The sequence below is a fragment of the Hemiscyllium ocellatum genome, chromosome 12 (genome assembly GCF_020745735.1).
Source record: "Hemiscyllium ocellatum isolate sHemOce1 chromosome 12, sHemOce1.pat.X.cur, whole genome shotgun sequence".
Taxonomy (NCBI): Eukaryota; Metazoa; Chordata; class Chondrichthyes; order Orectolobiformes; family Hemiscylliidae; genus Hemiscyllium; species Hemiscyllium ocellatum.
The window spans coordinates 25,124,563-25,149,304 of record NC_083412.1 but is presented as its reverse complement, the minus strand read 5'-3'; the positions used below and the strand labels follow the sequence as shown (position 1 = coordinate 25,149,304).

Sequence of the window (24,742 nt, the reverse complement as noted above, 5' to 3'; positions counted from 1 at the left end):
GGATGTACAGATTTAAAAGACTTCAACAGAGACATCCAGGTTATGTTGCACAGGGCGTGCCCTACGCGACATCAACATTAGCAAGATCAGCATTAGTTGAGGTTTAGAACAGTACAGGCCCTTTGGCCCTTGATGTTGTTCTGACCTTTTATCCTACTCTAAGATGCACCCTTAATTTTACTATCATCTATGTGCTTATCCAAGAATCACTGAAATATCCCTAATGTATCTGATTGTACTGCCACCGCTGGCAACGCATTCCACACACCCACTGTTCTGTAAAGAAGAGTCCAATAACAGCTGAGAAGAAGCTGTTCCTGTTGTTGTTGTTGCATTGAACATGGATTGTTGAACATTCTGCAGTCTTCAGTGAATGTATAAACTTATTCATGTATTTTCCTGTAGTATTTAGTTACAAAGTTGTCAATGAGATGGATAATTAAGGTCCAAAAGCTGTCATCTGAACAACTGAACTACATTTTAAATAACATCAAATGTTGAACAGTGGTAGCTATCACTATTGGCCATTCTTCCCTGAATTACAGAGATCATTCCAAATAAAGTCAGAAGTTAAGTGCCTACCATGTATTTTCCAATTACGGTAGAAACCAGTATGTAAATCACTAGAATTACCCTCCAGTCAAGCATCCCTTCCCATGCCCTGATCATGTTCTCCTGAGCAGAACAGATGTTACGTGAACGAAGGTGTGTATGAGTTTACGGTTCTTGTACAATTCCTTCCTACTGGAATTGTTTTTTTTAGAAAATGTTTACATTCGTAAGATGGCAACTTTTATTGCAACAGAATCTATGCAGCGCATCTCATAATGGCAATTTCCTACTAGGAATACACATTAGAAAATAATGAGCATCATCTCTGTAATTTTCAGTTCATTACCTTTTAGTGGAGAGAATATTATAGGGAACATGCCTACATTATCTTAATATGCAATTCTGAGCGCTGAGACTCCTGTTGAGAGAAATTGGCAGTCTTGCACTTTGCCTCTTAGATTGTTGATTAATTGTTTTCTGTGCGATTGAAGAATGACAACACAAGACACTAACAACAAGAAAGCAATCTAATCTTCCACATGACTGACAATATCAATTTGAATACTGCATATCTAGTTTTAAAAATGATTGGTGCCTATACATGTGAATTTTTTTTTACAATAATCTGTGCAATTACACATAGAATATGTAAGGACTATAACACATATACATTCACCTCTTTAAGAAAAACCTTTTTAAAAGCTATTTTTCAGCCAAGCTTTTGGGTACCTATCATAATGACTTATTTTTTGATTCAACATATTTTTGTTCAATTATGATCCTGTGAAATGCCTCGTGACATTTATGATGCCTAAGGTCCTTTATAAGTGAGTTGTTTTTGGAAGGATATCACAACAACCTTGTTACATTGTATGGTCCTGTAAAACCACCATAACACTTACTTTAGACGTTGTTTATGAAATGCAAACTTTGCATTTGTATCTGAATCTATCTTGTTCTTTCTTTGTCTTATAGCTACGAGAGGAATTTGATCGGGGTGCAGATGTTGTTCTTGATGAAGAGCACAGTGTTCATGATGTTGGTGCCTTGCTGAAGGAATTTTTGAGAGATATACCAGATCCTCTGCTCACTAGAGAGCTCTACACTCCATTCATCAGTACACTTTGTAAGAGGATGCTATTCCTTACTTACGTTTACTTTACCCATAAGTCTTTACAATGTAGTGTATATGTTATTTTACTTGTACCCTGAGATGATCATTGCTATCATTATCCCATCGCATATAGTTTTGTCTTTTGTGCTGTTATTCCTGCCCCGAGTCAGAGGTACAAAGCTTGAATCCCATTGCAGATATGTGAACAGAAGAACTTAAGAACAAGAGTAGACCAAGTGGCCCCTTGAACCAGTTCTGCCATTCGATAAAATTGTGACTGATCTTCAACATCAACTCCATTTTCCTGCACTACCTACACACCACTTGACTTCCTTTATGTACAAAAATCTACTAAACTTTGCTAGGACAAAACCCATTGTTTGAGTGCTCCAGAACTCTGGGATAGGATTTCCAACATCTCAGGTGTAAATGGCCAACACTACTTCCAGACTCTCCGACCACGGGAAACTGTCTGTCAACATTTACCCTGTCGAATGTGCAAGAACTTAGACGGTTCAGTGAGGTTGTCTCGCATTCTTTGAAATTCTAGGAATATAGACCTGGTCACTCAACATTCCCAATGCCAATAAAAGAAGATTGTGTGAGTAGTGTTTTGGGGAAGGAGAGCATTGTGGAGCAGCAGGGTGATGGCTGCACAAGTGGAGACCAAATTTCCTGCTTTGAATATGGCTTGGCATCCAGTGGGACACATTTATAACTTGTGGATGTGAAGGTCCCTACCATATCTGTTGCTACTCATATAGGTTGTGGGAGCATTTAAGACCCTTGCTGTATAGACTAATTACCATATTAGGTGATACAAATATAATGGTCATTGATGGAGCACTGATATGGACTGTCAGACTACAAATCAAAATGTGCAGAATTTACTCTATTACCATATTTGTTGTCCTTCCTTGATTGTAAAAACTGCAAAATGTATCCATGTTGAGTAAATTTGATCTGAAACAAAAACAGAATGAAAAGCACAGACCACTTCAGGCTACAGATTATGCGATCAGAATCACTCCATTGAACTGAAATCTTTTATTATTTTGTGTGTGAGATTACACATAATAGATCAAAACACATATACAAGGAAAGAATCAGAGAAATGGGGTTGCAATAGGCAAACTCCAGTTGAAGGGAGAGAGTTTGTAAGGTTCCTCTCCACCTGTGAGCTCTTCTGAATTTGGCAACAGACTTTGGACAGTAAAAGATCAAAGGGACCTCCAGATTGTGTTACTGGATTAATGGTGTAAAATGTTCACCATTGGTCTCTGGATTCATAATGGGTATGTTCAGGGTCTTCCAAGTCCAAGAAAGGTGTTGAACACTTGTGAATAATTGTGTTTATAAATTGTCCACTTACTTCAAGATGAAAGAATGTTGGGGTCAAGCTTAACTAACCAGCTTTTCTAACTGGATGACAGACTAATGTATTTCATGTTATCAAGGGATACAAGAGTGAAGAAGCAATTTTTGAGATTGGGTTACAGACTTTCAATGAATATCAAGAGCGAGAGGCTGAATTGTCTCTGCATCCCATTGCCTTTTGAAGATTTCAGGAAATCCTTTCTGGATTGGCCAATGGGGAGAAGTCATTGTGAATAGCTTTATTCTAGTGATAGATTTAGAAAACTCTATGAAAACTAAGGAAGGAACTGCAGGTGATCAATGTTACTAATAAGTAAATGGGAAAATGTGAACTTGCTGTAAACTCGGACCAAATGTGGATGGTTTGCTGCAGGTACTGTAACTCTGTGCAGGCTGTGATGTGAGATGAGCAATAAATGGGGTATGTACCTTTTCTGTAGTTTAAAGCATGCCTTCCACAATAATTATTTAGTTCAGAGTCTTTTTAGTCATTCGTAATAGGAAAGAGATTAAGATATGAAATTTTGCCATCCTTTTCAACTTTTAACTCGAAGTTTGAATTTCATTTTAAGCATTCTCAGTCTCTTCGGAGATATTTTTTTTAAATGTAAAAAAACCATTGTGCAACCCTTTGCCAACGTGGAGCCAGATTTCTCCATGCTGTTCAACCATGGTAACAGACCTTTGGCAGATATCCCAGTGCACCACACATTGGCGGTGTGTGTGCGCACGCGCGAGTGCGTGCGGGTGCGCTGATCAGCATTTTTTTCTGCAGGTCTGTAGATACAAAGTCCTGCTCTGAGTCCTCTGCAACAGAACAGTGTGCAACCCTACACTGGGAAAGTTGATACCTATGCCATCCTTTCCCTTAGTGCTGGCTGGTAATTGCCAGTCCTCACCATGCAGAGTCTACCTTCTGTGCTTCTCTCTAAAACCAAGCCAGCCTTCATATCCGTAACTGAGGTTGAAAATACAAGGTTGAGTGGCAGCATTTTCTTCTTCAAAAATGCTTGCACTTCACATTTCATCAGTGTTTGACCAGAGAGCAGTCCTTGGGGATCTGAGAGGATCCAGGCATAATGGTAGTGTACGTTTGGAGTAAGGGATATGGTCAAACAGGAAATGCATGATTATACTATCTTAAGTATGTAAGAAGGAAGAGTGTGGGATGAGGAAGAAGTGGGATGTGAGACAGTGAGTAATAATCCTCCCAGGTTTTAGTCCATTTGCTGGCCATGATCTGAATCATGGCTGCTCCAGTGATGACTAGCACTATTACCCCCAGCAGGATGATAATATGCAACTTTGCCTGTTTTCTGTGTGTTGCAGTTTCTGATACCTTTATCCTGCAGGACAGTGGGAATTGCAACAGTAAACCTGGAACTATATATTTGGGGGATGCACCCATTCTGGTTGAAAAGTGATAGTGAATACAGATCTGAGGATTGCTGTTTTGCTTAGTACATGAGCTTATAGTGAGGCTGTAAATGTGAGATCTGAATTACAGTTGATAGACTGTTGGTGGGTGTATTAAGCTGGTGGTTCATCATAAGAACACAGCATTTAAAACTGCGTTCATATTTGCTCACACTTGACTTGTGCAAAGTGTGGACTGCTGTGATGATTTAATTATTCCGTACCCCCTCCTGTAATGTTTGCCTGGAGGGCTTTCTCGTCCCCAGAGGCAATTTGACCTTCAGTTCTTCATTGAAAATCCATGAGATGCTCAGTCTGGCTGTTTTCATTCTTCCTGTTCATGAACTCTTCCTTAATCAGTTCCTGGGCTTGATGATGAGGTGTGGGCTGGCTCCAAGTGGTGCTAGTTTTCTATAAATTTAGGATACCTACCGGGATCAGGCACAGGGGGCTAACACCTTCAACATATTATCTGGCTAACACCAATTGTTACAGTTAACCTGAGAATGTAACTTTTAAAAAAAAAAATTGTGATTTCCATATGATGAAAGAAGTGAAACTATCATGGTATTCGAACAGATGAAAGACAACAAACAATCAAGGTATTTTTCAATGTATAATTTCAGTTACATCATACTGTAAACTTTTGCAATAATTTCTGTGTCTTACAATTGTGTCCTCCACAACCACCTGATGAAGGAGCGGCGCTCCGAAAGCTAGTGCTTCCAATTAAACCTGTTGGACTATAACCTGGTGTTGTGTGATTTTTAACTTCGTACATCCCAGTCCAACTCCGGCATTTCCAAATCATGCTTTGTTTGTTTGACTAGATGTTTAGAAGAAAACAAGTCATCCAATCACTTAACATTTTAATGTTTTGTGTGTGTTTGTTGTCAAGTTTGGTGTGCCAAATAAGTGAGTTTAAAAATGACCCTTTTTTCCCTTCAGAACTGTAATACTTCCTCAAAGTTCAACAAACCAAGGAATGTGTTGCATTCTCCTAAAGTAAAACAAAGCAGAAATGACTTGAGTAAATGCTATCACTTTGACACCGACTGTCAGCACCATCAGCCTACTCCTCTGCCCTCATGCTGCAAGTGCAGGCCACCAACATATTTTTATGCAAATGTGTTTCTAAGCTTCTTTCAATCTCAACTGACCTCTTTGTGAAGCCACCAGTTAGCAAGACCACTTGGTTCTCTCCATCTCACACTTTTGAAGAGAGTCAAATACATATAGCTAACTTCAGTTTGCAATAGAAAAACCAGTGTTGTGCATGGTGAGATATTGGATAGAATCTTTTTTATCTTGCTTCTGATTTTGTTATAACATCGTACATTCATTCATTTCGTACTGCATGTCCGTGACATTGACTTTAACACAGGAGTTGTTCTCTTTATCTTAGTACTCGAACAGGAAGAACAGCTCAGTGCGTTGCAGCTTCTCATTTATCTCCTGCCCCCATGTAATTGTGACACGCTTCACAGACTCATGGAGTTTCTTGCCATGGTAACAAATCATGCTGAGGACACCCTGGATAAAGATGGACAGGAGGTAGGGGAACTTTGAACTTTAGAAACTTCAGAATTCCATTGACTGTGTTGTATTAAATCCATATACTATATTCTTTACATCTTATACGTAAAACAAGATATTCACATAACAAAGTTGCATTGCAGCCTCCTATAATCTTCCCTTTTTTACCCTCTCCCATCCATCCTCTTCCTTTAATAGTGCCTGGAACTGAGCAGTTTATATATTTCCTCCTGGCTCCTGTCCAGTTAAATTGATGGATGAGATTTTTTAAAACTTTAAATTTAACTTGATCCAAATTTCTGGAAATGTCAAAGTTAAACTTATAAATGTTTAATTTATTTCATAGTTAACAATACCATTGTTGTAGTTAGCAATGACAGTAGACTCTTTTAATTCCATTAGGTTGGCAGCAAGAAATGGTTCAGATTTATTGCCATTATTATCTTAGTAACATCCCTTGCCAGGGTTTGGCAGTAATCCCAAGTTGCTTCAAAATAATTTGAAGTTTAAACTTGCTAACCCTGGAGAGGTATATAATGTTACATGGAACCAGCATATATGCATATATTTTTCAAAAGTTTTCTTTCAAGGGGAAGAATGAGTTGTTTTTGTGATTGAGCACAGGATCTCCAACTTGATTTGTTCCAATTGTTAATCAGGATATTTGGCTGCTTTGGCAATAGATAATACCGTCAACTTGTAAATCACAAGGTCAGTAGATCAAGTCCCTCTGCAGAGACTTGAACATGCAATTGAAGCTGACAATTCAAAGCAGTACAGAGGAAGTGCTGCACAGTTGAAGGTGCATCTGTTGGATGAGTTAGTAAGACGTGGCCCCTTTCTCTCCTTCAGGCAGACATAAAATATTCCGTGGCATTATTTCAAACAAGATCAGGGAAAACCTCCTTCAAATACTGAACAATATTTATTTCTCAGAGAACATTAGTAAAGTAGATGATCGGGCAATTGCTGTTTGTGTGACTGCTGTGAGTAAATTAGCGACTGTTTATCCCCACATCACAGTGACATTTACACTTGAAGAATACGTCATTGACTGTAAAGAACTTTGGAACAGCCAGAGATTGATATATAAATGGAAGTTTTTTTAACGGTTGTTTGAATTTTGTACACTGATGTCGGCATATTCCTGCTATATGTCAGATAGACCAGTAGAAGGAACATTACATAACTGCAGTATTAAACAGAAACTGGACAACAGAAACCACTTTCCTTAAGAAATTAACTTATATTTTGGAAATAAATGCAGGAAAGGCTGTAGTGGTATTATGAGGTCACAATGAGGTGACTAGTCCTGGCACTGGATGTATTATAACACTTTGCATCAGAAAATAAATATTTTTAATTCTCTGACTGAGGGTAGATTTTGACTTTGTGCAATAGGATAAGTAGGTGATAAGGAATTAGCCTCTTATTTAATATCTCTCATTGTCATTTCCATCAATGTTAGTAGTTAGTTAAAGGAGTCTCCTGTTAGCTAGAAAGTGACCAACAACTGATGACATTCTTCTGGCTCAGGAAGAGTCCAAGAGTGTGCTGAGCCTGGGGCTTTGCCTGTGAGTGGGTGGCACGGTGGCACAGTGGTTAGCACTGCTGCCTCACAGCGCCAGAGACCCGGGTTCAATTCCCGACTCAGGTGACTGACTGTGTGGAGTTTGCACGTTCTCCCCGTGTCTGCGTGGGTTTCCTCCGGGTGCTCCGGTTTCCTCCCACAGTCCAAAGATGTGTGGGTCAGGTGAATTGGCCATGCTAAATTGCCCGTAGTGTTAGGTAGATGGGTAAATGTAGGGGTATGGGTGGGTTGCGCTTCGGCGGGTCAGTGTGGACTTGTTGGGCCGAAGGGCCTGTTTCCACACTGTAAGTAATCTAATCTAAAAAGAACTGGTAGTTTAGGATTAGCATCTACGAGTGCAGGGAATACCAATCTTACTTTCTAAAATAGTGCAACCTGTCACCAATTCAAGTTGTACAACTATCTGAAGTATTAGCCCAATCTGCAGTACAATAATCATCTGAAGATTTATTCTGCCCGGTAATTAGTGTGTCCTTTAAAAGAAAAGAAGGACTATTGCTTCTATAACACATTTTCTAATCACACTATAAGTGCTTTACAGTCAATGAAGTTGTTTTTATAGATTAGTCACTGTTGTAATGGTGGACCTTCTTGTGTTAGTAACTAAGCACTGTTTTCTCCCTTGTTTAGGCTGCAAGTAATGTTACAACAGGCTGTACTGATCCCTCTAGAATTCATGTGATCTTTTGTTTCTGTTGTGCTTTCCATAAATAAGCGTGACTGCACCAGTTTGCTTTAATAATGCAATGTTGTAATAACAGCTTTGCCAATTGCATGGTATTCCCTCACGCACACTGATGAATGTTTGTGTTGTCTCTCTTCCAATTCTAATTAGCATCTGGTAGATGTGATAACCTGTCGTTGGCTAGTTAATTATGTTTGGGCTTGGATCTCATAAAAATGGAAGCCCCCATTTTTAACACTGGTTAGGACAGAGGGAGGGGGATGAGGATGACTCCTTGACACACTCTGATCACTCAAGAATCTCATTATCGTGGCACAGGATGGGGTCCCATCTGAACCTGTGAGCAGTGACGTGCATTTTGAGAGAAGCAGGTGATTGTGACCAGCAGGGAGAGTAACTGGGAACAGGGGGTGCCCAAGGATTCCTGTCAGACTTGGAGAAGTACTCTTGACTCCAAAATTGACATCCCTCCTCTCTACAACTCTTCCCCCCCCCCCTGCCCACATCTGCTGTGGCACCCTGAGGGAGTGGGACTACTGCTGTGATTGTTAGCTAAAATCATAAAGGGCTCAGAATGTGGTCATTAGACCCTAACGTTCAAATGTTGATGAGTTCCCTACAACTATGGAGTTCACGGAACCAGGTGTGAATTCTGAGGGTGCAGGTGTGAAATTTCACACTTTTTTAAAGGTCAGTTCCGTTCTGTCAGGCAGCTAGGTTTCTCTCCTTTTAATGCAGTCTAGGACTTGCTGTCAAATGCACTGTTTGTCATCCATGCATGACTGCTATCGAACCAAATGGCTTGCTAGGCCATTTCAGGGGTAAGTTAAAAGTGAACCACGTGAGGCTGGAATCAGATGTAGATAGATTTTCTTCGTCCAACGACATTAGTGAAGTAGAAGGAGTTTTCACATCCATTGCCAGTGGCTACATGGTCAATAGCCTTTAATTCCAGATTTTCTTATGAATTCAGATTTCATTATTTGCCATGGTGAGATTTAAACCTGTGTTCCCAGAGCTTTAACCAGGAGTTCTGCATTATTGGACCAATGACAGTGCCACTGCACCATTATCTCCCTCCTAATTATTCTGCATGAATCAATTAGCTATGCTAACTAAGCAGCATTTCCTACTTCTATCCTGCTTTCTTACATTTTAGGTGACTGGAAACAAAATGACTTCACTTAACCTTGCCACAATCTTTGGCCCCAACCTCCTCCACAAACAGAAGAGTTCAGACAAGGAATTCAGTGTTCAAAGTTCAGCTCGGGCTGAGGAGAGTGCTGCCATCATCACCGTTGTTCAAAAGATTATTGAAAACTATGAGATGCTATTCATGGTGAGTAGAAATCTCTGTTTTATCAAACACTGGTTCTGTTTTGTGTTTCACATGTAGTCATTGCAGTGCTCCACACTGCCATCAAACTCAATCAATTTGCAAACTATTATGATATCCATGGGTCGCAAATTTCACAATTTGTCCTGACCTTGAACACCATTATTATTACTCAGAGAAGGTTATGACCGCTGAAATTGAAGTGTAATATTCTCCACTGTGGCCACTGGAAGCGCTTCAGTTCCTAGCTACTCAAATTGCTGGTAAGGAATTTTAATTAAAAACATAACATTTTAAAAATACACAACAGGTCAGGTAGCACCCATGAAGAGAATGTGACAAGTTTAAGATTGATAGTGACTAAAAATTCATTCTGAAAAGGGTTGAAGTTGAAGCAATGTGCAAAGTTGCACAGTGTTTCCTCAGACCTCTGTCTTTGTATCTTTACCACTCTTTAAAAAAAGTTGCACCAAGTAAGCTTGGAGAATATTTAGTTCATTGTTATTTATTTGCTCAAGTAAGGGACACATTGCTTACGTTTTCTGCTTCTCAACATCATCAACAACGTCGGCGTATTGCAGTGCCTTTCATCCGAGCATCAATTTCCAGTTGTAACTAGAATGCAGATGGTGCAGTTCTATTTCCTTGGACTATAACCATTAGTTGTCCGACAACGGGAAGGAAGAAGTGCAGACTTCACTGATGGGGGCAGTGATCTGGCACATGGGAAACTGGAGTGGTTCTCAACTAACAAGGCACTCATTGGAATACAATGAGTGGCAGAAGGAGGGAACGACCATCTATCCAACCCTTTTGGAATAAATCTGCAGCAAGAATTGAAACTATATGATGGAAATTAACTTGGACAGATGAAAATCACCAATTGAAATTGTGCATCAAGCTCCCATTCTATTCCCGAACAATGAGTTTATACTGATGTTCTGAACAGTCTGCAATGACACACACCAGACATCAGCAGAGTCCTTTTTTTTTGATTACACAGATGGGGCTTTCATGACATCATCAGGGCCCCGAATGCAATTTTAACCAGAGGCCTTCTCAGGGAAGCAGCTATAGATTTCCTTCCAACCAACCTAGCAGAAAGATGAGCTGGGGCCAAAAGAGGCCCCAGGAAGTAAACGCTTTTACATCTTTGGGTTATGTACACGGAAAGTTTTTTTAGACTTCACCTGCCTGCTGTTTTACCCCTCCCTTAATCCTTTTCCCTATGACTTACACAAGTGCCACGGTCCCATTCCACCAATCTGGATAGGTTCAAATCAGGGCCGTTTGAGTCACTTCCATGACTCAGAGTGTTTCCCCTTGATATTACTTGCGGCAGGCCACAGCTTCTAGTCCTGCATCTCCTATTTGTAAAGCACAGAAGAAACTGTTCCTGCCCAGTGCAGAGGCAATCATGAATTCAGATTAAAATACCATGAGTTTCTAAATATACTGAATGTTGATAACAACTCATGCAGTTTTAAAACAGGTGGTACCCATCTACATTAAGACCAGACAGTTAAAGGGATTCTTTTGTGTTAATATTTGTTTTATCTAATACACACTCCATACTCGCAGTTTCTTCCTCCTGTGGTGAAAGTTCTGTGGGAACACAGCCCATGAATTCCTTTGTAATGAATCTCTGCTGACTCTGGAGCGGCCAGTCACAATTCTGTTTTGTTTCCAAGCTCCTCAGCTCTGAGGGGGCCACAGTTCATATTGTTTTGACATTTGTATTAAGCCCTTGCAAAGAAACATCTGTCTTGTTTTAGAGGAAAGCTAGCATAGCAGAGTGCAGAGGAGAGCGCTTGCCAGCCATTTTCACCCACTGAGAACATACAACCTCCATTAGGGCCGACTGCAATGCATGACTGGCCATTGCATGGTCATGCAGCATGGTCCTGCTTGAGAAAAGCTGTATGTGCAAAAGGTTGCATGGGTGGAAACTCGAAACAATGTCAAGTGCTGCAATCTGAGTCCAGTCTCTCAACAAGTCAATTATTCTTGTGACCAGCTCATGGTTTAAGCTGTGTTTTTGTCGTAACATGTAAAGTAAATCGATTCATCCTTGTCCCTGATTTTGTCAGTCTTCGAGGCTTCCTCGCCTGATCATTCAGCCCGTCATGGTTGTTGTAGAGCTCATTGACTCACTTTGCTTCGTGACCCTTGATACACCTACCTAATCAAAATGAAAGCTCACGTTATCCCAGCATTCACGGGCTGTTGTGGGCAAAAATTGCAGAATCGTACTGATAAGGAAAACAATAAACTTGCATTTATATGGCTTTCTTTTTAAACAAAGACAGGATATCTCCATGTTTTTACAACCAAAGGAGCAGTCAGTTTGCAGACACTAAGATCTCGCAGTCAACCATGTAGGAATGATCAGCTTTTTGTTAGGCTTTCTAGATGAATATTGGCCAGGGTATCAGAGGGAAGACCTCAGCTCTCTTCGAAAAGTGCTGAAGATATTTCTCATCCTAATATGACACCTCTGACAATGCAGAAATCACTCAAACTAAATGTCAGCCTAGATCAGGTATCACTGAAATCTGTAATCCTTGTAGTAAATGAGGAGTCTGTACATAAATTATTATAGTCTGTCATACCAAAATCATTCAAAAAGGACAGAAAATGAGAATTTAAATAAGTTAGCTAAAGGACGAGAGTTTTTTTAAATAGGTGAGAGTGACCCAACTCTAGTTACCATATGACAATAACTAGTTCATACTGATCTTTTCACAATGTTTGCACCAATTTAAAATATTGTCCAGTTGAGTAACAGCATTGGGTTAAATGCAGAATAAAGGTTGCCCAGCCCAGCCTTTGAAATTTTACAAAAATATGAGTTTGTAGCATAATTAGGTCATTCAGTGCTTCTGAGCCTGCACCATCATTCACAAAGGGTGTGGCTGGTTTGATTATTCCTTAACTGATCTGGACATCCTTTCCACATTTTGTCCTGTTGAGTCCCCACAGAAGGCTAACGTGTCATTCCTCAACACAGCTAAGTATTTCCAAATGCTGTACTAGTCCAGCCTTAAATCTTCTCTTGAATTGCATCCCATGCACTTACAATTTTCCTGAACTTGGGAGACCAACCCACTAACCTAGATGTGGTCTCAGCAAGGCACAGCAGACCTGAAACATAACCTTCCTAATCTTGTATTCCATTCTCCATTCACTTGCAATAAGTGAAGACACTCTACCAGGAATGCTAATCACTTGCTGTACCTGCATATACCAGCCTCTTGTGATTCATGAAAGAGGGTGCCTCTACATTTCAGAGTGTGCAGTCTCTCAGTTTATTTATTATTCAGTTTTTAAATTCTTGCCAAAATTGTTCATTTCACTTTTTATCCTACATTTATATTTCATTTTGCCTGAGCTTTACCCATTTAACCTTCCTACGTCCTTTTCTGGCCCTTAATACGTTCATCACGTGTTCTGTCTATCTTTGTGGCAACAGCAAGTGTAACAACCAAACAGTTAGTTTCTCCATTCCAATAATTTTGGATAAATTATTGAAATTTGAGCCTTGGTGCATTATCCCTGTGGCACACAATTCACTACATTCTGCAAAGCAAAAAAATGACCTAGAATCTGATTTACCTGATTTGCTCTGTGTGAATTTCCTCGTGGCTAAGATAATAATCCAGAGTGGAATGCTTCATTGGAGTTGACTTTCAGTTCTGAAAACTGCTGCTGCATACAGACCTCACAGCTTTGTACAGTGGAATAGTATTGGAGACGATGTAGTTTGAGGTTCTGCCTTTCAATTCGGTGTATTACATTGACTATGCTCAACCATTTGCCTAATTCCTTGTTGCCTAATGGACCATTATAAATTGATCCTACCCCTCTCATTGCAAAGATTTTCCTCTCCAGACTGAAGCAAATATCCTAAACACTGGTAACCCAGCTGTCTGGACTGTCACTTTTTGCTGCAGAGCATAGTGCAAATTTCCCTCAGTCTACTATCCCCTAATGTCACTGCATCCCTTTTTGTTCCCTCCACTTGAATAGCTTCCTGTGTCAGTGTCAGGGTCCAGAGGAAGTTTACAAAAAAAGATACCAGGGATGAAGGGCTTGTTGTGTGAGGAGCAATTGAAAACTCTGGGGTTGTACTTGATGGTGTTACAAAGATAAGAGTGGACCTCATCAAAACATACTGGAAACTGAGAGGCACCGATAGAGTGGATATAGAGAAGGTGTTTCCACTCGTAGGAGAGACTATGGCCCGAGGGCAAAGCTTCAGTGTGAATGGACAGCCCTTTAAAACTGAGAAGAGGAGGAATTTCTTCAGCCAGAGGTGATGAATATGTGGAAATCATTGCCACAAAAGGTTGTGGAGGACAAGTCATTGAGTGTAGTTAAGACAGGGTTAGATAGTTTCTTGATTAGCAAGGTGATCAAGGTTTATGGGGAGAAGGCAGGAGAATAGGGTTGAGAAACAATTCAGCCATGATTGAATATTGGAACATACTCGATGTGCCAGATGGTCTAATTCTGTGCTTATATCCTATGGTCTAATATGCTCATCCTCCTGCAGACCACATTCTCACCCCAACCAAGCTCCTAACCTCTTCGGACCCTTTTCTCTTTCTTGAATCTTATCAGTGTCCTTCTACTATGAAGACTGGTGCAAATTATTTATTCAATTCCATTGTCACTTCCTGATTCTCATTATTATTTCCCCACCTTTGTTGTCTTGAGGGTCCATGTTCACTTTGTCCTTTTTAAAATATACTTAACAATTCTCTTGACGTCTAATTTTATTATACTTACTAGTTGGCATTAGTTTATTTTCTTCCTTTTTTTGGCCATGAAGTCATAGCACAGAAACAGACCCGTTGGTCCAACTTGTCCATGCTGACCAGATATCCTAACCTAATCTAATCCCATTTGCCAACACTTGGCACATATCACTCTAAACCCTTCCTATTCATATGCCCACCCAGATGCCTTTTAGCTGCTGTAGTTGTGCCAGCCTACACCACTTCCTCTGGCAGCTCTCTGGGAAAAGTTATACAATTCAACAATCCCCTTGGTTTCTCTCTAGTCTTTGGCACATTGTGTATTTTTCTTTTAATTTGGTACTATCCTTAACTTCCCTAGTTATTCATGATTGCTTTATCCCCATGTGGAATTCTTCTTCCTCACTGGGATCTATCTTCACTCAGTCATGAATTATGTTCTTAAGCACTTGCCGTTTTCTGCCAACTCTACCCTTCTTTAAAATTGCCATTTCTTAAGTTCAGTACAGTTATATCTGACCCAACTTTCTTACTTGCAAACTGAATGTTAAGTTTGACTGTGACATTTTTACTATTGCTCATTATTTATTACCTTGGTACACATCATCACATCCAAAATAGCCTGATCACTGGTTGGATCTAGTGACAGTCCGGAATATACTCCTCATGCCTGCCCTTCCAGTTTGATTTTCCAATCTCCATGAAGATTAATGTCACCCACGATTAATGGCCTGCCTCCCACCAATTGTTTTATGTGAAGTTTGTGATCTGGCATTTCCATGAGGGACGTAGTCAGCAGATTGTACCTAACACGCACACTGCTGGTTTTGTTAAAGTGAAACTGTTTCCATGTTTTCATGCAAACTCAGCATAGGCCAAAGGTAAACTCTCCCAAGAATTAGTACAGACAAATGCAACTGATAAAGAACAGATATGGTGCCAGTGTCGTTTATAAAAGGCAAGGAATAAAATTCACCTCAGTGGAGATGGGGGCAGTGGGGGAGACCACAGACAAAGCAGCAGTTATTTTTCTGTTTTACAAATTTATTTCTGTCGAGGTCGGGCAGACCTGTGGTTTCAACTGAACAGTTGGTCAGGTGATTGATGTTGGAGTAATGTGGCCATGTGTGCTTGTATGCCTGGGACTCTGGACACAAGGCGATGAACCTCCCCCAAAAGTGAGTAGTGTAGGTGGAAACCCTCCTTTCTGACCAGAGATCGACACGTGATTATGGTTATGGTTCAGTAGAGGGATTACCAAAAGAGCAAAGAAAATTATGTTCTCTTGACCATGAAACAGATATTGGCACGTGTCACTTGTCTTTAAAATGCTCCAATCTTCTACGCTGTATGATATTGTTTCACCCCAGAACAAACTGTTTCCAGCAGAAATCATGCTGAAATTCAGGGCCCTTTTCTCTTGAGTCTGAAACCTTTAGCTCACGCTATTTTGCCTGCCAAGTCTTCGATCTATGTACAGGAAGTGCTCAGATAAGATTTTTTTCTTTCTTTCTGTCCCGATTTAGCCCCAAGTCTGTAATCCTCTACTTCCTGAAAAATCAGGAACTTATCTGGTTCATTTTTTCAAAATGTTGTCATGCAGTCAACAAACCAGAAATTCCTGTGTGCCAGCTGCCTTGTGGTTAAACAGTCTTGGACTGGAGGCCCTAAACAGGCAACGTCCTTTAACTGAGGGGCTTTGGCAAGATAATTTGTATAAGACCAGGGGTAGCAGCAATATCCTGGGACACCAGCTGAATCATGTTATTTTATAATTAAAAACTGCAGCATTACTATATTACATGTAATGCACATCCAAGGTCGTACCATTACACTATTTACATGATGTTTTGTATATTGCATTCTTATAAGGAAACTATAGCAACTGGACAGATGAAAATATAGCATTTTATATATTTCAAAAAACTAGGAGCTGTGACAATGGTGGGGCAGTCAGTGCACGTGCAGGCACTGATATCATTGTGCACAAGATGTGGTGATGTTAACATTGAAAGTGCAGATAAATCCTAATGTCAGAGATGGCCAGCTCCAGCCTTGATTGCATGTGCATCAGCAGCCAAATTGATAGTCAGAGGAGTCACTGTAGACTCAGTCATGGGTCATCTGTGTGCATGGAGGGAGAATGTCTGTCTGAAACAGTTTTGGGTCATTTGCACATGCACGTTAGGATGCAGTATATATCTCTGACGCTTTGTTTTCAAAAGTTAGGTTTTGCATTCACAGAGTCCATTTTGTATACACTGAAGCAACGCAAGCAACTATCCTTCAAGGTAATGCAATAAGCCATCATTCGGACGAGTTCCAACTCTCTCCCCCACCAACTCTGCATTCCATTATCTAGTTATAAATTGTCTGTTTTCATTCAGGGCACTCAACATATGCTGCACCAGAGTTGTCCCACAAATTCAATTTATAGCCATTTCCATGGCACAAAGAGTCCGTTCAACCCATCGAGTTTGTGTCAATAATAGAGCACTGCAGCTAGTTCCATAACTCCCCTCTATTACCCAAAGACCTGTGTAAGTTTACTTCACTCAGTATGTTTTGACGCATTCTTCCTCCAATTTCCCTCTGCTTCTCCTGTCTAAACCATAAATCATAGAATCCTTCTAGTGCAGAACGACTCTGCGCCGACCCTCCAAACAGCATCTCACCCTATGCCTGTAACCTTGCATTCACCATGATATATTCCTGAATGCTATGGATAATTTAGCAATGGCCAGTCCACCTGCATGAACATTTTTGGACTGTAGGGGGAAACCAGAACACCGGGCAGAAACCCACGCAAACACTGGGAAAATGTACAAACTCCACACAGATACCCAAGGCTGGAATCCAAATCTGATCCTTGGCACTGTGAAGCAAAAGTGCTAATCACTGTGATATCATGCTGTCCTGTGTTCCCTACTCTTTGTGTCCCCAGCTAAGTGGGCCAGCTTTTCCTTGTCTAATTTCTCAAAAAGCTATCATCATCCTGGAGACCCCCATCAAGTCTTCAGGGAGTACCCTTTACTCCAAGCAAAATTGTCCCAACCTTACCTTGTCATTAAGATCTTACAATCATTGAATTGTTTACCTCTGCACCTTCTCAGTGGTTTCTGTGCATTCCTTGTGTGTGATGACCAGAGCTGAGTGGAATATATTTCAGTTGTGAGCTCGTCTAACAGGATGGTTTTGGCAACTTTTTGGTCTATCTCAGGCCACTATGTGGCTCTTTGCTAAAGTTCCTATGAAAACCCTTGGGAGATTTTGCCTGGCTGAAAGTATAATTTAAAATGATTGTTGTTTCAGTCGAAATATTGTTTCGCCAGTAGAGAAAATATGAGCTTGGTTGTTCTTCAGTTAAAGGGTATTCCAATTATGATTTCCATTCTTCTCTATGTTTAGTTGAAGATGTCCTAACTGTAAGGAGATTTTCCACTTTCAGTTTTAAATTTTTTTTTAGGATCCATTAGATATATGAGGCCAAGTTGCACAACAAAAACAGTAACTTCAAGATACTTGGATGAAATGTCCTTCATGTACAGGTTATTTCCAAAACAGTCATTTTGTGTAGGCTATATGTCCAATAGAGCGCTTTCCTATCTGATTCTTATCAAGGATCGAGACAACACAGTGGCTCAGTGGTTAACATATAGCTGCCTCACAGCACCAGGGACCTGGGTTCAATCCTACTCTTAGGCGACTGTCTGTGTGGAATTTGCACATTCTCCCCATACCTGTCTGGGTTTCCTGCAGGTGCTCCAGTTTTCTCCCATAGTCCAAAATGCAGGACACATGGCTTGGCCATGATAAGTTGCCTATAGTGTCCAGGGGTGTATAAGTTAGGTGCATGGAGGTGTTGGTTTGCAGGGGTAAGGTTGGATGGTCTTTGGAGGGTTGATGTGGATTTGTTGAGCTTAATTGGCATTTTTCCACTCCATAGGGATTCTATGAAGGGATCTCTGCTTCCAGAGCTCTGTCATTTGATGTCTTATCAGTTTTATTTTCTGTTTGTTGAGTTTTCCAGTCCTTGTCATCCATGTTCATTTTCATTGAAATAAGAATCTCTTAGTACAAAACTTGAATAATGCTAAGAAAAGACATATATTGTTGAAGCATTTTGTTTTACAGTCATCAAGACAATTCGCATGAAATATTAAAGCGAAAATAGCATTTATCCAATGAGAAGAGAATGCTGTTTGTCCATCCACCAATCAGAGTCCCGTTGTCAACCAATCAGCACTTGTCCTCTCATACAAATGTTGTTTTCCTTTTCATTTCTTGCAAATTGTCCTGATGAGTGTAAGTCAAAACGTTTCAACAAAATCTGTCTTTTCTTAGCAGCATGCAAGTTGAGAAATCCTGTCAAGTATATTGCAAAAGATGTGGAAACAGTAAATTGATGATCCCAAACACAGAGATCGAGATAACATTGAAATACAATTCTTGTGCGCTCAGTAGAAATGAAAGTTGGAGATTCACAGTTTACTTTCATCATTGATATCTGATCTTGTATGTTTCTCAGAAGAACAGTACGTGAACGCACGGTTTCATACACGCAAAACAGTGTGAAGCTCATTGGTTACATATTCCAAAAAAAAACTCCAGTGCTAGGTCATTAATGTTTAGGAAGAATATGATAATGCACTTAATTACTTAAACATTCGTGGTAGTAGGAAAGAACAAAATGTCTTCCTAATGGAAAGCGATTGGCTTCAGAAAATAAGTTAAACTGGGCCAACTTAATTAAGTAGGGATTAGTAAGTGTGCATCTAACATTGAGGAAACGCTAATGGAGCACATTTTGTTTTTGAGAAATGAAGACCAAATAACAAAATTAAACACCAAAGTTGAAGTCAGGCTAAAGGACAATGCAAAGCAAACATTTTTTTAGGCTAGGTCATTGCCTTGTGCACTGATAGCAGCAATTACTTTTTTAAAACTTTTGTTAAGGGGTATTAAAGAATTGGTGAAAAGTTCAAAGGTTCGTCTCAGAGTGAGAAAATTATCCAACTAAGGTAGTTTTCACTCCGTGATCAAGCACAGGAAGCCATTGGAATTGATATGTACTCATTTCTGTGAATTTGAAGGGGGAGAGTAGTTTGTTCTGGTCAAGAGCTAAGAATGGCAAATCAAATTGATAAATCTTGAGCCTACCTTTAATACCACAGGTGCCAAAACTAATGAGATTTCAAGAAGTTTGATGGAGGTTTGTTGCCAAAGGTGTTGGTGTGAGTTTATGGTCCACAGTTTGAAATGTTTGAATAGGAGTAGAGTCAAATATGTTCTAATTCCACCATATTACACAGCATTGAATGGTGCTGCAAAAATAAATATATGGATTGTGAAAAGGTCTCTGCAGAAATTATGAAGTAGGTGACCAAAGCTTTGATTTGACAAAGCCGAAAATGTTGTCAGAGCAGTGAAGCTAATGGAAATGGGTACCCATATAGAGAGAGGTCAACCCAAGGAAGTTAATTGAAAGCATGAAGGAAGAAGAAAAAAAGTTACTTTTCATTATTTCTTCTCAATCAATCATTTTTACTATTGTGTTTAAGTGTTAAGGCAAAACACTTTTGCATGTAAATTGCTCTGGTAATACAAAATACACATTGTGAGGTTTCTCAGTAGAATATGCAATGCTTCTAATCCCACCTTCTGTTAATTCATGGCTCTCTACCCTACTCCCAGTTGCTCACTGTGTGGTGACTGTGGGGACCATGGCGTCATAGCATTGGTGTTGGAAGGTGGCATTGATGTGGAATATTTAATGCAGTAATCATCAAAAATAATCATAATGTCTTTTTAGAAAAAATATCTCCATGGATGCGGGAGGCATCGCTCGAGAAACCCATGTCTCATTTCGCGAGCATATTTTCTATTTCAGAAGAGTGCAATCTCTGTCCAGTGTTATTCCCGTTCTTGTGGAATGAGAAGTTTTTTTTTCACACGCTTTGGTAGAATACCCACTTTCTACACATGGTAGAGCCATGTTATCCCAGAGAGAGAGCTGTTTTTTTTTGTTGCTATGGAATGCATAAGGATAAAAAAGATCGCCGTTGCTTTCACCAGTTGCTACCTCCCAATAAATTAATTTTTTCAGTTGCACATTAACCTGTATTAAAACCTATCTGTAGCTTGCGATTGGAGTATATGTGATTTAGCTGGGCAGAATGAAACCTTCTACAGCCTAATTTGTTTGGTAGAGTCACTGTTGATTTTTGGACATTTCCACTGTTTCGAGGGAATTACCACATTTTCAACGGTTAACTTTTTATTAGCAGTTTAGTAAAGATTATGATTCTTTTTGTGGATTGTCTCAACAAAATAACATTAAAATACCTCAATATATATATATGAAAATTGAATGTCAAAAAAAAACTTATTCTGATTTCATAATACATTAGAATGAGAAGGTTTTAAATAGTGGTGTGATGTGCTATTCTTATGACAGCAGAGTAACTGACAGTCCCTACTAAATTTCATCAGAAATATTATGTTAGCAGCCACACAGGGGGAGATGAAGGTTGATGCTAAATAGTTCTGAATGTTCTGACCCAGAAAGTAGAATTTAATTTGGCTTAAAAACTTCTGCAGGAAAACATGGCAAAATAATGAGGGAAACCTCAAATGTCTAAAATGTGGGATGCTTATGTAGGAAGATGCATGGATATATCTCAATTAGGACAAATTGAGGTTAAAATCTTTTTTTTAATATAACTAAGATTTGTTAGTGCTGGGGACTGAAGAGCTTTTCATTTCTTTCAGTTTGCATCATCATATCCACCAGGTATGAAAGGTAGAATTTTTGCTTATGTGACATTATGTTTGGATTTTGGATAGCCCAAAGCATATTTATAGTCAATGAAGTACTTGTAGTCATAATTGCTTGTCAGGTTTTCTACATTTCAATGTAAGCACAGCAACACAACAATCTGAAATGAAATCACGTTCAAGCAAACTGTTCTAGTGTAATAACAAAAGTAAAATGTTAAAAGTAAACAGCAGCCCAGGACGCATTGTGGAGAGAGATAGAGAAACAATATTAATGTTTAAATGACCTTTCTAATAATAACAACCTTCCATCTCTCTACAGATACTTCCTGGCCTGCTGAGTAGTTCCAACATCTTCGGTTTCATTTCAGATTTTCAGTATTTGTGTTATGTTGCTATTTTATTACTGTTTAAGTGACATTGGTTGACAGATATTGACAGAGATATATATATTGTCCAGCATTTGGGAAATCTGTCCTTCAATATAATCAACATGGACATGGACATGGAATCCTTTTATATTAAGGGGCAAGTGGAGTCTTGTTTTAACATTTAATCTGAAAGGCAGTGAGACACACCCTGGTTAGCATAGAAGTGTCAACCTGGATTACATCTATAGTTTTTGAAGGTGGGACATGAATCACCAGACTTCTGTCTCAGAGGCACCAGCGTTATGACAGATGTGTAACCAAAGCACTGTGAAAGCATCATGTTCTCTGCCTCATAGGTCATCCACAGAAGGCAATTCTTTATGGCAGTGATGTGACATGGTTTTTGTCACATGTTGTTGCTTTTGCGTTTCTGATTTGAATACTTGATATTGATTATATGTTTATCCTCTAGAGTTGGAGTCACGAGTTGGTCTTCTGGTACAGCTGGAATATTATATCCAGTTCTGGGCAAATCTTCACAACGGTATAAAGGCTTTAGAATAGATGTAGAATATATTTGTGAAAGGCTTCAGGGGTGTGTGAAAATTCAGTTAAGGAGGATACAGTGAGAACGTTGGGTTGATCTCCTCGGAGAAGAGAAGATTGAGAAGATCTTTAAAGATACTCAAAACCATGAGACGTTCAGAAAAACCAGAGAAAACTTTGCAGGAGGGACGAGAACCAATGAACATGGATGAAAGATGATCGATAAAAGGATTGACAGCAGTATGAGGAACATCTAGTAGTTAGCATCCTAAACGCATTGTGCTGGAGATAGATTCAATCCTAACTTTCAAAAAGGATTAGCACTGAGAGACAATTTTCAGAATGTTACAAGTAGACCCTGGCCAAGGTTCCCCAAAGTTATTAAGGTTCCTGATGGAATTCCCCAAATTGTTAAGCATTTGCATGAGAACGAATGACCTAGCTCCCCTTTTTTTTAAAGTTCATCTGCCCTTTTGGTTGTTTGCAACAAGTTTAATTTATCAAGATTTCTCTTTCCATGTGGATACCATTCTCCCAGAACAAATTAATATATGTTTTAAAAATTGCCAATTCAATCAGGCTTTCTTGAGCTGACAGTGGCACGGCCTCGGGCAACTGTCTGTGTGGAGTTTGCACATTCTCCCCGTGTCTGTGTGGGTTTCCTCCGGGTGCTCTGGTTTCTTCCCACAGTCCAAAAAGATGTGCAGGTCAGGTGAATTGGCCATGCTAAATTGCCCATAGTGTTGGGTGCATTAGTCAGAGGGAAATGGGTTTGGGTGGGTTACTGTTTGGAGGGTCAGTGTGGACTGGCTGGGCCGAAGGGCCTGTTTCCACGCTGTACGTAATCTAATCAGTAGAATGAGTTAATTAGTTACTAAACACAAGAAGAAATCATTAAGCAACACACAAACTCTCAGATTAGAAATGAGAAGTCAGTCTTGAAAAAGGTTAAAAGGTAAGAGTAAGTCTTTTTCTTGGTGGTCACTTGCTGTTTATCTGGCTTTTAGTATTCTGTGTAGAATTAGAATTTCTACAATGTGGAAACAGGCCCTTCGGCCCAACAAGTCCAAACAAACTCTCCAAAGTGTATCCCACCCAGACCCATTACTCCACCCTGTTACTCTACATTTCCCCTGACTAATGTACCTAGCCTACACATACCTTAACACTGTGGGCAATCCACCAAACCTGTACATCTCTGGACTGTGGGAGGATCCAGAGCACCCGGAGTCGGGGGAGAATCTGCAAAATCCACACAGACAGTTACCCAAGGGTGGAATCGAACCTCGGTCCCTGGCACTCTGAAGCAGAAGTGCTAACCACTGAACCACCGTGCTGTCTAATAGAGTGTAATCGAGACTTAACCTGCAACACAGGGTGACAATTGGATAGCTCTTCAACTCTGACTGTCACAGCAAACTGATGCTCAAGACAAGCTAATGTACACAAGTACTGCAGTCAGCTGGTGCACACAAGTGCATCAGCTCACAGGAACGCCCTTCTTCCAATGGTACACAAGAACTAGGGTTGAAGCAGCTGTTTTTGAAAAGGGAAAGCAATAAACATTTCCCTCCCCCAAATCGGTATCTTTTCTGCTATTTTAAAATAAAATGAAAGAACCATGGATGCTAGGAATCAGAAACAAAGTCAGAAATTGTTGGAAAAACTCAGCAGGTCTGTTGGAGAGAAAGTAGAGTGAATATTTTGTCCAGTTCTGCAGAAGGGTCACTGGATCCAAAATGTTAACTCAGCTTTCTCTCAGTGAATGCTGCCAGACCTGCTGACTTTTCCAATAATTTCTGGTTTTGTTTCTGATTCCCAGTATCCATAGTTCTTTAATTTTTTTTAAAATGGGAGACCTGCTGAGTATTTTTCCAGTGACATCTTTTCTCCCATCATGTTCCCAGTGTGCAATAATGTCCAGGAGGTTACAGTTCACTTTGAAGTGTCTTTATCCTCTCAAATCCATCACATTGAAACTTCCATGATACCTTGCCAAGTTTGACATTCCCAGGTCTATCTCTCAGATTGTTACAAATGTGTAAATCCAGTCAACCTTTGACCCTGTATTCTTTTGTTTTAAAAATATATGATGTTGCATTATGATTCATGGTCATGACCAGGGTTACAGTGAAAGACTGGGGAAGTGTTAATAGCTGAGTTGCAAATTGAGTTGACTAGCTAAGAGAGCAGGCACCCGCACAAGTACTGTATTGAATTGCTTCCTTCCGTGCTGTAAGATATTTACGATTCAACTGTGATTTTGGTTAAGATCATTCATCCTATTAGTCTAGACTAATTTAGGTAGAGCTTAAAAAGCCATTTGCTAATTTGTAAGAATTGTGCTACAAACTATGTACTAGCTAATGCAGTGGGTGATGTGCTGTACTCACTATGATGTTCTGCGGCACACCAGTCTAAATGATGCAACTCTATGGCCACAGTTATTCATTTCTTTCCAGAAATACAGTAATATATAACCATTTTGTACAAGTGCAGTTCCTTTACTAAATCATACAGCTGTTTCTTGAAGTAATTTATTGAATAATCGTGCTGTTCTTAGCTTAACCACTGGAATTAGTGAAAACAATCTATTCTAGCAACTTTAACGGCATCAGCTTGAACAATCTAGGGCCAAGTGGTGTTACCACTAGACCATTAATCCAGGCACTCTGGGGACT

General features: G+C 39.8%; 1 protein-coding gene across 7 annotated transcripts in view; it reads left to right on the top strand.

Annotated features, from left to right (window-relative positions):
• LOC132820986 (rho GTPase-activating protein 6) overlaps window positions 1-24,742 on the top strand; it is a 535,965-nt gene that overhangs the window by 489,478 nt on the left and 21,745 nt on the right. For all 7 annotated transcript variants that reach the window (XM_060833423.1, XM_060833429.1, XM_060833424.1 and 4 more), the window contains exons 7-9: window positions 1,528-1,678; window positions 5,865-6,013; window positions 9,431-9,610. In XM_060833423.1, the coding sequence (XP_060689406.1) occupies window positions 1,528-1,678; window positions 5,865-6,013; window positions 9,431-9,610 (480 nt within the window). The remainder of the gene's footprint in view (window positions 1-1,527; window positions 1,679-5,864; window positions 6,014-9,430; window positions 9,611-24,742) is intronic.